Source organism: Barbus barbus, assembly GCF_936440315.1.
Source record: "Barbus barbus genome assembly, chromosome: 6".
Lineage (NCBI taxonomy): Eukaryota > Metazoa > Chordata > Actinopteri > Cypriniformes > Cyprinidae > Barbus > Barbus barbus.
In genome coordinates this window covers 26,594,370-26,611,480 of record NC_136734.1, presented here as the reverse complement: position 1 = coordinate 26,611,480, position 17,111 = coordinate 26,594,370, and the positions used below count along the sequence as shown (strand labels likewise).

The 17,111-nt window shown below is 36.7% G+C and overlaps 1 protein-coding gene across 4 annotated transcripts in view; it reads left to right on the top strand.

Moving 5' to 3' along the window:
- Nucleotides 1-506: 506 nt before the first annotated feature.
- The window catches only part of LOC306871388 (kelch-like protein 13), a gene marked incomplete at its 5' end in the record, with an annotated part of 55,165 nt that continues 38,560 nt past the window's right edge, over nucleotides 507-17,111 (top strand). Inside the window, 2 exons of one of the 4 annotated variants that reach the window (XM_079419262.1) lie at nucleotides 507-591; nucleotides 14,707-14,784. In XM_079419262.1, the coding sequence (XP_079275388.1) occupies nucleotides 14,732-14,784 (53 nt within the window). Of the gene's footprint in view, nucleotides 592-14,706; nucleotides 14,797-17,111 lie in introns of all 4 variants that reach the window. The other 3 variants (XM_079419258.1, XM_079419261.1, XM_079419259.1) reach the window with 3 other exon arrangements.

Here is a 17,111-nt window from a genome sequence, read left to right as displayed (position 1 = left end):
GAGAATTACTTGATAGGTTTGTAACCCTTTGTAAACAGTGCATTCATTACATAAAAATTTAAATTATCCCAATATAGTACAGTGCAAAGTTTTTTAAATGATCAAAATTTGGACAAATCACACTTAACTACAGTCAACAGCCTGACGAATTTGCTATAAAGTTGCCTTAATTATGACATTATCTCATCTTGAATTGCTAATAACAGGTGAGTGATTATAATATTTTTCCGCAGTCCAGCTGTAGTACGATCTACTAATCAAAGTATATTAGTAAACAATACAGTGATGTCATGCCGAACAGTGCTTCATAAACATAGACATTAATACAGTACCGTCCAATTACATCCCGACTGTGGAAGAATCAACCAATCACTGCGCGTATCCCTGCTCCATGAACTTCTTTTGGTAACGGAAGTCTTTAGTGTCAAGAATTGATTGACACGAACGTAGACCAATCAGCAAGGCATACGGCACGTATTCCCTTGAGGTCACAGCCAATGAAAAACAAGAGAGGAGGGGCTTTGTGAGGTCCATGAGTAAAGTGGATTTGGGGGTTTAAGAAGAAAACAAGGGTAAATTCCAGAGGTTGTGGTAAGTCGAAATGGCTTTTAAAAGTTTATTCGTTTAGTATTCTATCTGGCAAACTGACATATCAGTGGCATATACGTAAAGATACACGTCATTCAATACGAAAAGTAGCTTGTTGTCAGCTGAAGCTAACGTTAAATGTAGCAGCAGCAGCAAAGCTGCGAATGGGGAGCCATGCTTCAGGTTTGGTCCTTTATTCATAAGAGCTGAGCTGAGCTTTCAAGAACGGACAGAACCAGAAGCCAGGCTACATTCAAAGCTCCGGTTCTGCCGCTAGACTGGTGTCAGCGAGAGCGTGAGGCGGGTTCTGTGGAGTTCCCACATAAACATGAGCAGACATGTCTCCAAGAGTCTCTTCTACAACCCAAACTCTGTGTCTGAACTAACGACGAGTACTACAAACACAACACCCTGATAAAACGAAGTGCTGCTAACAAATAGATGCCTTGTTTCTGTTCATTTGGGGCCACTATGATTGTCTCTTAGTTGTTTGGGCTGGACCCTGCTGTTCTATTTGTGACCAGAGCTCTTTTCCTTTTGTTTGTGTTTGTTTGGCCTCACTTTCAACTTTCTTTGTGCTGTTGTTATAAATTAATTCGGTAAAAGACAAATGTTTTATTTAAATAGGACCTGTTTGATTCAGTATGTTAAAAGTTACTAAGTTTGATATATTTTTGGTGTCTGCATCAGATTAAAGACCATATATCAACCTAACTGAGTAATTAAGGACAAATTAACTCTTGCTTAGTTGTCCAAACACCGTTTGATGAATTCTAAATTCAGTTTTGTTGCTCCAAATATAATAATACCGGTGTTCTGAAATATTCGGTGTCTGAGATTTTCGGTGACGCTGGGCGGAGCAGACATGAATATTCATGAGTTTCCTGTTTCACGTTGAAGCGCCACTGAAAAGATCAGTGCACTCTAGGATCATCACCGCACAGAAAGTTTTATGTAATGTAATTATGTTTCAGCGACAGTGGCAATCTAGCTAATTTAGCCTTTTTTTGTTTTTTTAGCTTTTGAAGTTTTGTTCATATGAGCACAATAGTTTGTAGATTGCATATGTTATGTTTGATTTCATGATTACAGCAATTCATTTGCCTGCCTGTCATTGGGATATGCCTTTAACATGTGTTATAAACCCTTTCCAGGGTCTTTTAAAGTTTTGTTTGATAACTTGTATACAAATATCTAAGGTAGCATAAAGATCTGATACAATATTTAGTTTTGCTTGTTCAGCAGGTAAATAACAGATTGTAGTACTTGGCGAAAATCATTTCACATGATTTAAGTAGCTAAAGTAGCATACCACATATTAATTTGCACAGTTACTACTATAAAGAAATTAAGTTATAATGCTGAATACATTAAAGACATCAAATTATTTGGTGTTAAGTTTTATGTACAAATGTGTATGTGGACAAGACATCTAAAGTTAAACACTTTAAATAGGGCCTTGACATCCCAGACAAATAAAATGTGCCTCCAAACTTGGCCTGTTTATGCAGTCCCAGAGGTACCAGCCGTTGCAAGAGTCACATGCAATCTAAACAATATAAGATTTACAACACATGAATGAATATGGTAGTGCAACTTTAAAATACACTGTAGTGTTTATATATAATAATATAAATAATAAAAATAATCTAACATACCCAAGTTGCTACCTTGTCTGGTGTGTGGGGATATTATTCTCCACAAGCCAGGCACAGGTTATCCAGAGGTTCTGTGGAAGGTCATCAAGGTGACATTATATTCTTTATCACATGTAATACATCATCCCTTTTTTATATAATGAAGAAAAACCTGATTCATTCAAAAGGCATAGACCCAGGTCTTCACGCATCTGTGCAATGTTTGCGTCTGTGCATGAGTTTAAATAAATGATCTTTCCTTCCTGAGGATATATTACCTGGCAAGACATTGAATTTAACTTTCAATCTTAAAGGAAAAAATCCACTCTTTTATATTGTAATAGAACAACAGACATCATAGAGTGAAACAAACCAGCAGTGTCCAGTGTGCACCACTGGTCTCTGTCATCTAGCCATTCAGTCAATAGAATATAATAGAATAGAAATAGAGGAGGGGTTAGGTTATATTGTCTTTTCTATACACACATTTGCGATTAAAACTAGAACCAAAATAACCTGCTGTCTTTATTGTATTCATAAATGCTAAATAGCCACATAATGATTTGATCTTTTATCATCACACCATGTTTCTAACCATTTGGATCACTGTGTTAAGAATGTTTATATTACAATTTAAATGTATTACAATAACATGAATTTATTACTAAAGTTGGATTGATGTTATATTAGCTACCAACTGAGCAAACAATAAGAAACACTACAGAATGATCACAACTGAAACTTTATTATGTCAACAACAGCAAAGATAAATTTATATCAGTTATTAACAGTTTTAAAGATTGTCAAAATATATTAGGTACATAAACAAAAATGTTTGTTGGCTCAGTAAGTTGGAGTGTGTCCTCAGGCACATCAACAAATTAATAGCTGTAATAATTAAACATAACATATGACACAATCTACAAACTATTGTGCCTAAATTAACAGTAGCCTGAATACCTGCTGAACTTCATCACACTTTGAAGCATTTCTTATTCTGAAAACAATATTTTCAGTGGCGCTTTAACGTGAAACAGGCAACTCATGAATATTAATGTATGCTCCGCCCAGCATCACCGAAAAGTTCAGACACGACCACTCTTATACCGCTGAAATATTTCAGAGCACCGGCTGTCAGAGTGTGACAAAAGTTGAGCTCAATTATTAAGAGCACGATTCCGAGCAGCTGGGGGCTGTAAGAGCCACCATGTGCTCATATGCCATGACAACAGTAACATAACACTAATAGCTAAAAACAAGCCCTTCTACCAGGGGCCTTTGGCTGAAACCTTAATTTAGCGTATGTTCTGTGTTGTGTATTGTCCTGGCCATGTCATTTGTTGCTTTTATTTTTTTGTTAAGGAAGCACATGGTTTGATGTGACTTCAAGGCACTTATAATTTTTTTTAACTAAAGCCAGTCAATGGAGTGTATTGTTTATATTTGCCTCAGATAGCTATAGCTAGTTATAGCTAGTAACATGAACACATAGCTAGTAACAGAACTATGAATACTCATTTATGGGTCCTGTGACTACAGTTCCACTCTGCTTGACTGGGGGAAAGGCACAGTTATTAAGATAGAGTTACACCACAAATTCCCTGATATAATTCCAATTTTTATTTATTATTTATATTTTGATTTATATTACCTCTAATTTTAAGTCATTCTGCCTTTTTATTACTGAAAAATATATACTTAGATGTCTGTTTTTATCATACACCAAAAAGATCACAATTAAGCCTTTTTTATAAGCTGTACTTTCCATATTCAAACACTTCATCATGTGTTTGTCGAAATGGGTGGCTTCTCTTATTGGGATCCTGAAAGAGAGGAGAAAAAATTGTAATGGCTGTGAAAAGATTCTCTTTTTATGAAGTGTGTAGTCCAACCTGAAATTTCTGAAGATGAGGCTGATATGTGGTGGGCTGTGGTTGTGGGCTGTGGTTTAGCATGCATAGTGTAGTAATGTGTCAGAAACACATTTTCTGACGCACATGCTTTACTAGATGATTCAACACACTTTTCTCCTGTTTTAATAGTTGTGTGACCTATTCAAGGTTGTATGCTCCATTTATGGAGACATTTCAGTCATGTGAATCTTTGTCAATGGCTAAAATGATAGCTTGGTATGCACTATAGATTTTACATATTAAATTTGACAGGGGTTATAAGGGTTCTGATGCAGTCATTGCCGTGTTTAATCCAGCATTGATTTCCAACCTCACATTCAGTTCTGAGTGATGGCATGAACAATGCAGTATCACATTACAGATGAGGAATAGCTTCTAATTTAGAGGAAGGGAAGTTGGTCTAGGTGGCCATAATAAAATGCACAGCAGGGTAGTTATAGTTATAAGCCCCTTTCACACAGTGCATTGTTTCCGGAAAATGCCTTCTGTGTGAATGCAAACGACCTGGTATTAATCCTGGGAACCATCCCGGGTTGGGGACCTAGTAACGTGCTCATTTTCGACCCCTGCCAAATTATTACCCCCCTTTCTAATCTTAACCCCTCCCCCACACCCAACCCTAGACCTACCAATACTAGGGGGGTAGTAATCTGGCCGGGGTCAGAATTTGGCACAACACCGGGATCAGTCCCGGGCCAGAACAAGTGCTGTGTGAACAAGCCAGGACCAATGCCGTAAAGGGTGTGTCGGAGTGATGACACATGTTAACGTGTGACTGTTTTACCGGGAGTTTTGAAAGCACATAACTGTTCGCAACGAAAAATGTGTAAACTAGAATGAAGCAGAGATCAGGGAGCTCCTCACTATCTGCGCTGAAGCTGAAATTGTGCTTAAATTTATTGGAATGGTACTCGCCGTACATGTCACATCCAAATGACGCATGTCTTTCACGTGGTTTTATGGGATGTGTGTGAACACACGCACAGAAACTGGAAAATCACTGGCAGTGTGAATGAACGATTCCAGGACAAATAACGGGACACATTATCAGTGTATTTTCCAGAATTGCTGTGTGAAAGAGGCTGTAGTTAACTAAAGTGAAAACTAAGACCATTAAAATTACTTGGAATAAACATTAACTGAAATAAAATATAAAAATCTTGAACTTTTTATAAGAAGTTTTATTTTATTCATTTTATTTTAGTTTAAGTACTAAATAACTAAAACTGAAATTAAAATGAATAAGGACTATATAGTCATGCTTAAAAACAAAAACTAATAAAAATGGGGAAAACTATTTAATTTTAAATTTAAAGTATGGAAAATGGAAAATATTAAAAATTGTGGGAAAAAATTAAGATATTAACAAAATTATAATGACAGTTATTTTGACAGTTATTTTACCTGCAGACTTTTAGACAATTTTTAGAAAAGGTTGATTAAATAAATACAACAGAGAGTGACTGGACTTAATTGACATTGAAGGTTGTTTTTTTGTCCAGCTCTGAAAGCGCTACTGACAGTTTTAATAGCACATTAATGTGTGTGTGACAGAGTGAAACTATTAATTCATTTGAAAGTCTATAAGGAGACATACTAAACCCGAACATTTCGGTGATGTTCGGGGTGTTTAGCACAGCTTATCTTTGACCTCTGTCTGTTGCTAAGACACAGTGGTTGCCACGGCAATGAGGAAGAATTGTACAAGCCATTGATGTGCAGAAATTCTTTCCATGGTGTGATGCTTTCAAAATTGCCCATCCTTACGGCCTGGACAGTCGTCTTCATGGAATCAGGAACACAAACATGAATTGAATAAATGTTACCAGTGTGCAAAGAAAGAAGGAAGAAGTGGTTTTGCTGCTTTTTTCATGTATAAGTGTTTATTTTTCAAACTCCAGACTCTTCAGGTTTGTAGAGCTATAGTGACATGGGCAGTGTTGGGGAGTGTAATGGAATTGCATAATTTAAGTACAAATAATTGTAATTAGTTACAGTTACTGAGAAAAAATGTATAATCAAAATAGTTACTTATGAAATTAACAATTACAAAGGGGGGTTACACTTACATCTGAATTTTTCAAACACCCCCACATACAAATGTAAATTGATTTATTTCCCAAATTGCATTGACTTCTCTAAAATATGAGACAGCAATGTTTCAAGACTTTAAGACACAGAATAGGACACATGCTTATTTGATAACTGTTTTATTTCCTTTTTAGGTTTATGTATGCTTGATTTTTTTTTTTTTTTTTAAGATTAACTGTTTTTTTCCCCAAAGCATTAGATGCCAGTTTCCTGTCGTAGCTATGCAGAGATTTTGATTTCAAAAACTTAAAAAAAGTCTTATGGTTTTAAGTCTGAATTTAACCACAGAATGATTCCAAAGTAAAAAGAGGTGCTGAAGTCTGAACCTTAAATTAAATTATTATAATCTTAATTCAAGTGAAGCAGGATTCTGAAAGTCTGACAGTAATCAGTGTTGAGTACTACTATAAGGTTAACCATGCCTGCTTTATATGTAAATGTTAAATGCGCAGTTGAAAATATTCTTTAGAAATTTAGAAAAGTAATCAGATGTAATCAGTTACATTACTTTAACAAAGTAATTGAAATACATTGACCAAAATTATAAACGCAACACTTTTGTTTTTGCCCCCATTTTTCATGAGCTGAACTCAAAGATCTAAGACTTTTTCTATGTACACAAAAGGCCTATTTCTCTCAAATATTGTTCACAAATCTGTCTAAATCTGTGTTAGTGAGCACTTCTCCTTTGCCAAGATAATCCATCCACCTCACAGGTCTGGCATATCATGATGCTGATTAAACAGCATGATTATTGCACATGTGTGCCTTAGGCTGGCCACAATAAAAGGCCACTTTTAAATGATCAGTTTTATCACACAGCACAATGCCACAGATGTCGCAAGTTTTGGGGGAGCGTGCAATTGGCATGCTGACTGCAGGAATGTCCACCAGAGCTGTTGCCCGTGTATTGAACGGTCTTTTCTCTACCATAAGCTGTCTCCAAAGGCGTTTCAGAGAATTTGGCAGTACATCCAACCAGCCTCACAACCGCAGACCACGTGTAACCACACCAGCCCAGGACCTCCACATCCAGCATCTTCACCTCCAAGATCGTCTTGAGACCAGCCACCTGGACAGCTGCTGCAACAATCGGTTTGCATAACCAAAGAATTTCTGTACAAACTGTCAGAAACCATCTCAGGGAAGCTCATCTGCATGCTTCTCGTCGTCGTACCATTCCACTGCAGTTCGTCGTCGTAACCGACTTGAGTGGGCAAATGCTCACATTCGATGGTGTCTGGCACTTTGGAGAGGTGTTTTCTTCACGGATGAATCCCGGTTTTTACTGTACAGGGCAGATGCAGGCAGCGTGTATGGCGTCGTGTGGGTGAGCAGTTTGCTGATGTCAACGTTGTGGATCGAGTGGCCCATGGTGGCGGTGGGGCTATGGTATAGGCAGGCGTATGTTATGGACAACGAACACCGGTACATTTTATTGATGGCATTTTGAATGCTCAGAGATACCGTGACGAGATCCTGAGGCCCATTGTTGTGCCATTCATCCACGACCATCACCTCATGTTGCAGCATGATAATGCACGGCCCCATGTTGCAAGGATCTGTACACAGCGACAGCGTGTTCCAGTTCCTGCCAATATCCAGCATCTTCGCACAGCCATTGAAGTGGAGTGGACCAACATTCCACAGGCCACAATCAACAACCTGATCAACTCTATGCGAAGGAGATGTGTGCACTGCGTGAGATAAATGGTGGTCGCACCGCATACTGACTAGTTTTCGGAACCCCCAACAATACAGTAAAACTGCACACTTTAGAGTGGCCTTTAATTGTGGCCAGCCTAAGGCTGTGTAATAATCATGCTGTCTAATCAGCATCTTGATATGCCACACCTGTGAGGTGGATGGATTATCTCGGCAAAGGAGAAGTGCTCACTAACACAGATTTAGACACATTTGTGATCAATGTTTGAGAGAACTAGGCCTTTTGTGTACATAGAAAAAGTCTTAGAAGTTCAGCTCATGAAAAATGGGGGGGGCAAAAACAAAAGTGTTGCGTTGATCATTTTGTTCAGTGTAGTTAGGCTACATTTTAAATAGGGTAACTTGTAATCTGTAACCCATTACATTTCCAAAGTAATCTTCAGAAAGCAGGACGTGGGGAAAATGTTTCTTTACCAATCTGTAAGCTGTGTTGTAGATTTCTAGGTAGGCTACAAGATGTCGTTTATATTTTTTAAAAGATGTTGTATGTTCAGAAAGTGTATGTAATTGGTTTCAACTTCTCAACTTTGTTCATTCTCTGTGATTGACATGGAGAAACACAGCAAGGATGAGCCCATGTTAGATGCTCTTATGCGGCCGTTAGTCTGATAACAATTATTCTTGTAGCGGTTGGCTTGTTGATCTTTGAGCTGCACCCTCTTGTAGAATGAAGCTGTTAAACACTCCAGCTGGTCATTGAGATGGTCACAGCTGTCACGAGTGTGTCTGCACAGAGGTGGCATTCAATGTCTGCTCCTCAGCTTTGTTTCCTTATCTGTGAGAGAACTGTGTATAGTGGCTGATGATGAGGTACAGTTGTGGTCAGAATTATTGGAACCCTTGGTAAATATGATCAAAGAAGACTGTGAAAATTAACCTGCTTTGTTAATCCTTTTGATCTTTTATTTAAAAAATTCACAAAAAGCTAACCTTTCATTGGATAATAAGAATTTAAAATGGGGGGAAATATCATTATGAAATAAATGTTTTTCTCAAACACAAGTTGGACACAATTATTGGCACCCCTAGAAATTCTTAAGAGTAAAATATCTCTGAAGTATACTCCCATTCATATTCACAATTTTGAGCACTCCAGGGTGATTATGAACATGAAATTATCCAGCCATGGCTTCCTGTTTCACAGAAATATAAATAGGAGGGAAAACAAAGCCCAAATTCCCTTAATCATCCATCACAATGAGAAAAAACAAAGAATATATTTCTGATGTGCAGCAAAAGATAATTGAGCTTCACAAATTGGTGAAGTGGCTTTAAGAAAAGAGCTAGAGCAGTGAAAATCCCCATTTCCACCATCAGGGCAATAATTAAGAATTTCCAATCAACAGAAAATGTAATGAAACTGCCTGGAAGAGGACGTGTGTCTATATCGTCCTAATGCACGGTGAGAAGGAGAGTTTGAGTGGCTAAAGACTCTTCAAGGATCACAGCTGGAGAATTGCAGAAAATAGTTGAGTCTCGGGGTCAGAAAACCTTAAAAAAAATTGTCAAACAGCCCCTACATCACCACACGTTGTTTGGGAGGATTTCAAGAAAAATTCTCCTAGCTCATCCAAAAACAAACTCCAGCATATTCAGTTATCAGACAGGACTGGCACTTCAAATGGGACTGGCTTCTATGGTCAGATGAAACTAAAAAATGAGCTTTTTAGCAGCAAACACTCAAGATGGGTTTGTTGAACACAGGGATAAAAAGTACCCCATGTGTACAATGAAATATACTGCTGTATTTGTGATGTTGTGGGCCTATATTTCTGCTGGAGGTCCTGGACATCTTGTTCAGATCCTGGACATCTTGTTCAGACACATGGCATCATGGATTCTATCAAATACCAACAGATAAAAAATCAATAAGTGACTGATTCTATTAGAAATCTTATAATGGGCCATGTTTGGATCTTCCAACCGTACAATAATCCAAACATAAACCTCAAAAACAACACAAAAATGGGTCACTGAGCACAAAACCAAGTTTCTGCTGGCCACTCCAGTCCTCTGACCTGAACCCTGTAGAAAATGAGTGAGGTGAACTGAAGAGAAGAAGCACCAACATGGAGCTGTGAATCTAAAGGATCTGGAGTGATTCTGGATGAAGGAATGGTCTCTGATCTCTTGTCAGGTGTTCTCTAACCTCATCAGGCATTATAGGAGAAGATTTAGAGCTGTTAAACTGACAAATGGAGGTTTCAAAAAGTATTGAATAAAAAGGTGCCAATAATTGTGTCCAACGTGTGTTTGAGAAAAACATTTATTTCATAATGATATTTCCCCCCATTTTAAATTCTTATTATCCAATGAAAGGTTAGCTTTTTGTGATTTTTTTTTTTTTAAATAAAAGATCAAAAGGATTAACAAAGCAGGTTAATTTTCACAGTCTTCTTTGATCATATTTACCACAACTGTATATCCTGTGATGATCTTGTCATGTTCTTTTCTGTCTCTAGATCAGACGGAAGAGAGGAAGGGGATTGGGAGGGGGGGCAGACAACGCCCCCAAAATATGAGCAGCTAAATATTAATAGAAATGCCATATGCTGTACTGTTGCAAATACCCAGAGACAGCGGGAGTAATGGGAGAAGCTGTAATGTAAAAATTTGATTTTAACTTTGAGATTTGCTCAAATTAAGAAATTTTGCCAAGTGAGGAATGCACTGAATTTTGAAATGGAAGAGAAGAAATTGTTGAAAAAAGTCATTTTTTTTTTTTCTTTGCATGCAAAATGTATTCTCATAGCTTCATAAAATCAAGGTTGAACCACGGATGTCGCATGGCCTATTTTAATGATGAACTTTTCAGTTTTTGGGTGAACTATCCCTTTAAGTAAGCAGAAGATAATGCCAAAAGTAGAGTAATCCTCTCTGTAAAAAGAGAGGAAATGAGCACAATTAACTACTCATAAAATCTCTAATATCAGCTGATATATTGGGCATCTCTAAGAAAAATTGCATTACAGCCATGAACATGACTTGCTGCTTGCTTTCTGGCTGTTTGCAGGGGAAGGATATTTCTCATTTTGAGTGGACAAAAATCTGTGTAATGCAAGATGATTCATCAATATTTTTGTTCCAACTATAATAAAATGCTTATAGTAAATGCTTATAGCAGTTAAAAGTGAAATTTGTCAGTAATATTTTTCTTTTTGAAAGAAATGACTTTAAAACCCTTTAACTGCCTGCTCGACCAAATGGTTGAGCACATTTTGAATCACTATATTTTATTGAGAGGAGTACCTATCTTAACTCAAGCTGATTGAGCCATCGCTACCATCTGGTTGAGGTATGTTATGCCAATAAAATCCACTAGATGTCGCAAGGTCAATCAACAGCACTTGTCACTAGGGGTGTGCGATACTGCAAATTTTGGTATCGATCCGATACCAAGTAAATACAGGGCCAGTATCGCCGATACCGATACCGATTCCGATACTTGTCATGTAAAAAACATAAATTTAAATGACCAACAACAATTAAAAAAAATTAACAATACTAATGTTGATATGACTAATATTATATTCACCTTAAAGCTACGTGGATATTATTTGCCTTTCTAAAAGGACTTTGCAGGCAGAGGAGCCCAGAATATGAAAGCAATAAACAGTTTCATGTTAAGTCTTTTCCTCCCAAAGAAAAGAGTTATAAAAATAATTAATGTGGCTTAATAAATTAAGAACGTAATATTAAAAGACAAAACTCAGTATACACCTTATTAATGTTGCAAACTAGATATACAAGTTAGCAGATGTGCCCAGAATATGAAAGCAACGCTCAAAGTTTTCACATTATGTATTTTCCTCCCATAAAAAAACATTATAAAGAAAAGTTTAACTTAAGTGGCTTATTGAATGAAGACATTGATATGAAAAAGAACTAATAAACCATAACTCGTTTATTATTGAAAGGATTTTAGTATGTTATGTACGTACTGTATTTTCTGTTTGTTTTATACATACTGTAATATTTGTTTATCGCAATAAAACAAAACTGTGATATGAAAAGGCCAAATTCGGTATAGTTTATAAAAATATATAGGCCTATGCATGTACAGGTAAGCAGATGAACCCAGAACATGAATGCAACCCGCTGATTTTAATTTTCTCTAATTGCAATATAAAAACATTTAATATGGTGCAATTAATGAATGGAGGAAGACAGTGATAAAGACCAAATAAATAAATAAAAACTAAATTCGGTATACAGCTTGTTAATAAAATATAATATGTTGCAAGCAGCTGAGACCAGAATATATATGCAAACATGCTAAACAACATGTTAAGCATTTTACTCCCATAGAAAACCATTATAATGAAAATTTAAAGTGTCTTAATGCATTAAGAAATAATTTTAAAAAGCTAAACTCAGTCCACACCTTACAGTGATACTGTATAAAAAAGGACAAATTCGGTATACAGGTATAATATGCACTATGTGAAGGATTTCCTTCCTCCCCTTTTCATTTCGTTTGTAGCTCGGAGTTCCGTTCCATCTCTCACTGTATCCGCTCACGCTCGGAGCTGCTGAGTCACGTGATGGCATGACAACCAAACACAGCGTAGCAGGTGAGGAGCAGCAATGTTTGCATAAGAGATGTGAAAAGAGCGGTATATGCACTCAGACATGTCTACACTGTGTTGTATGTATTAAGCAATGTTATTACGTGTATAGGAGAAAAAAATAACCTAAAGTATCGATCTTATCAGGCTAGTATCGATCCGATACCAATACCAACGTTGGTATCGATACTATCGATATTAGGATCGATACGCCCACCCCTAGTTTGCATAAGAGATGTGAAAAGAGCGGTATATGCACCCATACATGTCTACACTGTGTTGTATGTATTAAGCAATGTTATTACGTGTATAGGAGAAAAAAATAACCTAAAGTATCGATCTTATTAGGCTAGTATCGATCCGATACCAATACCAACGTTGGTATCGATACTATCGATATTAGGATCGATACGCCCACCCCTACTTGTCACAACACTTCTTCTAACTTGGATGTCAGAAACCAAAAAATCACTCTTGCCATGTGAACTGTTCTTGGTGAAATTTTGCAAGGTAAGCATATTTTTTGCCACTTTTGTATATTTTTTGAAGTAAATATAATGAATTCCTAGAATTAATGTGTGGAAATCATAATTGTCAGTGGCATTTACTTAAATGACAAATGCTGGTGTACTAACATTAATAAAATTGGAAGTGATTGTTATTTATTTGTTTGTTGTTGTTGTTTTTTACAATTACTAGATGGATGTCAACAGTTTCTATGGTAAAGGAATGCGCACTCTTCAGGCCCTTGTACCAGAAAACCCCCAAGACGCTGATGCTGATCTCAGTGATCTAGATGACCCAATAGAGGATCCTGATAATCACCCCATCTGAGAAGAGGTAGCTGGTGACAGTTCTTTTGAGTCCCTGGATGAAGATGATGCTCCCTCAACAAGCACATCCTCGACAAAGCTTCCACGTAAAAAAAGAAGAAAAGGAAAACACACTCTAAAAACAGTTTCCTTGAAGGAGCCAGAGGATACCCCTGGCTCAAGTTCCCCCTCAGGCCCACACAATGGCACAAGAAGAATCTCGAAGCATGAAGACATTGAGGAATTCCAGGTCACAGAATCAAGATTTGAAGATTTGAAGTCACCTTTCCAATGCTTCAAAATGCTCTTCACTGATGAGATGATTCAGCATGTTGCTCATCATACCAACCTGTACTCTGCCCAGGAGCTGGGGGATCCAATCAAGACCAGCCCAAAAGAGATTGAAGATTTTCTTTCCATGCTTCTCTTTATGGGTGTTTTCAAATTTCCATCGCTGGAGGATTACTGGCACCATGAGTCACATATATTACTATTAATATATTTTGCTTTTTGTTTTTTGTTTTTTGTTTTGAATGCAGAAAGAATGTAATGTTTTGGTTTTGTTACTTTTAGTTATTTATGTGTTATTTATTTTTGTTTATTGTTAAAAAAAAAACAAGAAAAACATAATTTCCTGTGTTAAAATGAAAACGTGAAATATTTTATGGCATACTTCAATAAATAAAGAAGATTCAATACACAAAAATATTTTATTTTGATTTGTTTTTAAATAAATTAGTATTATAGTTCATATTTTCTGATTTTCATAGTATATGTATGAATTCTGGAACTTTTACCATAAAGTGACATATCAACCATTTGGTAGAGGCCGATATTTTAAAAATTATGGGATGTGTTGAAAACAAATACATTGAGTGTGGTAACTAGTGACATAAGAAGATCAGAAATGCAAACAAAACATTTTTCAATTGCCTTTTTCTTGGTGGGGCAGCTTCAGCAAGGTTGCATTAAATTGATCAAAAGTGACAGTAAAGATATTTTTATCATTTCAAACTTTCTATGCATAGAAGAATACTAATAAAACCGCTTTTAACTGTGATAATAAGAAATGCTTCTTGGGCACCAGCTCATTCTGAAAGATCATGTGACACAGAAGACTGGAGTAATGGATGCTGAACCTTTAGCTTTGCCATCACAGGAATAAATTACATTTGAAATATATAAAGATGAAATTTTTGGTTTGAAATAACAGTAATTTTGTGAAATATTATTACATGTTTAAACATGGTCAAAGACAGCTCCGTTTGAGTGTGTTACCCCACAGAAAATAAGTCTACTAAATTAGATTTCACCCCTATCTTGATTATTTCCATAAGTCATGATGTTCCTGTCTTTCTGCTGATGTTTCAAGGTGTTCTGGGGTTTTGTGCCTGGGCATGGACCACCCTGTGCATAGAGGAGACACCATGTCCATGGGACTACACGACAGGTACTGTGCAATGTATGTCATCTTATTCTTCTACACACACATACTCATACTTCACATTCTCTATTCGTTGTCCCTGTACAGAGACACATGCGTTTTCATTTACCCTCTCTTCTGTCTGGACATCGTCCTCTTGGTTTGCTTTGTGCATCTGTTTCTGCCATGAACACATTACACACACATGCTCTGAAGTTTCATGTGAGCCGTCATCATGGAGGACATCGCTGAAACTGTGACGTTTGTCTTGCTGTGTGTGTATTATGTAATCTTCTCAGGTGGTTCAAACAGAAATATTTTTTCCTTTTAAATCCTACAATATAGACTAGGTTCTCTGTTGGTAATGGGATGTAACCGTACTAAACATGCTATCTTATTCATCAATTATAAATTTAGCATTTTTGCACTTCCACTTCCATTGTCCCGAAGTCAGTGGATTTTTGATTGTTTATACTCACACTCTTGAAAAAAGTTGATTCTTACATGTGTAAGAAGCAAAATATTTTGCTGGTCACAGAACTTAAAGGGGTCATGAGAACTGAGAAATCAAAATTCCCTTGATCTTTTGATATATAAGAGGTCATTGTGCTATAAAACATTCAGTAAGTTTTAGAACTCAAAACTTTCTCATTAGTCTTAATGCAGCTGCTTACATTGAAGCCAGTCTTCCAAAATGATAGGTTGTGGAATGTGCCACTTTAAGATGTAATAGTGTTTATTTGAACTTTATTCTTAATGAAGTGCCAGACCACATCAGTAAGAACTTTGTCCTTTGTTCACTTCATTTTACCGCGGATTTGTTTATAAACAAGACACAATTCGACGCAGGATTTTCAGAAAGATTGAAACTAAAAGATGATGCTGTGCCGACTATATTAGATCCGACAGTATAGTCGCAGCACACAATTGTGAGTAACTATTTCGATTACGTGATCACTATTGCTTTGTCTGTTTTTTTTTTTTACTGCATTTTTAACCTAAATCACAGCAGGGTCCGCCTGTGAAGGATGTAGGCTGTCAAACATACACAACTGTTAGCCAATCATAGCAGTGGGCGTTTACTTCTGAATCTACAATCTTATTTTTTTCCCCACCCCAAACATACACTTTTTACCCTCGTTTACCAACTGCATGCTGTCATACTATCCTGCTGACTAGTTCTTGCTCACACAGATGATAAGTGTGTGTCACTGCAGGCATATGACTGAGATTTGTGTTATCTGAAATCTACAGTCATGCCTGATTGTTTGCTATCTGTGATGTGTAAATCACAACAGAATTACAGCTTGAGCTCAGATCACTATAAACACTAAACACTCAATTAAACAGAACAGCTCCTGAAGTGAGCGCAGCATGTTGGCTGATGGATTCTTCTATATTGTTTAACAGAAAAACAAAGGCAACTGTGAATTCCATCGATCTGAGCCGACCTGCCGCCTGCTGAAATGTTACACTCACAACTCTCGTTTTGTGTCTTCACATGCCAAGTTGGCACTTGGGCTGAGCATGTGGGCATGTGGCTTTGTGATGACTCAGACCCTTGAGATCATCGGACTAAGACTCAGTCAGTCAGCTGGTGTGTAGGGCAGTATTGACAGGGCTATTTCTGTGCTCTGTTGGAGGAATGATTTACAAGACCTGCAGCCAAGTAACAGTCTCTCTAATGGCTCTTTTTTAAGCCCCATTTCGACATGCATGTCTTTGCATTATATAACAAAATATCTAAGTAGTGTTTATTTTGAAGAAATACACACCACTGTTCAAAAGTGGGCAGTAAGATTTTTGTTTTAGGCAATTGATTTTTTTTTATTCAGCAAGGATGCATTATATTGACCAAACGTGACCGTGAAGATATGTTGTTGCAAAAGTGCTGTTCATTTCAAATGGTTTATTCATCAAAGAATCCTGAAAAAATCTATCACAATTTTAAGCAGAACAGCTGTTTTCAACACTAATTTGAGCATCAAATTAGCATATCAAAATGATTAAAAACTAATAAGATAATGTACTATTAATATTGTTAATTGTGATATTTTACAGTATTACTGTTTTTGTTGATGTAGACTTGGTGAGCATAAAAAACTTGAACTGCTAAAGCTGATTTCAAGTAACTAAGATAATGGCTGTGCTCACTATTTGCTTGTTGCTTGATTTATCCATTTTTCCCTTAATTGAAAGACTCTTTATTGGCATATATGGTTCTAGTTTCACCTTTAACATCCATGGAACCTTTCCATTCCACAAAAGGTTCTTTAGACATTTTAAAAGTATTTCACGCTGAGAAAAAATGGTTCCTTTTTGGACGCTTTATTTTTAAGAGTGTAGTGGTTTAA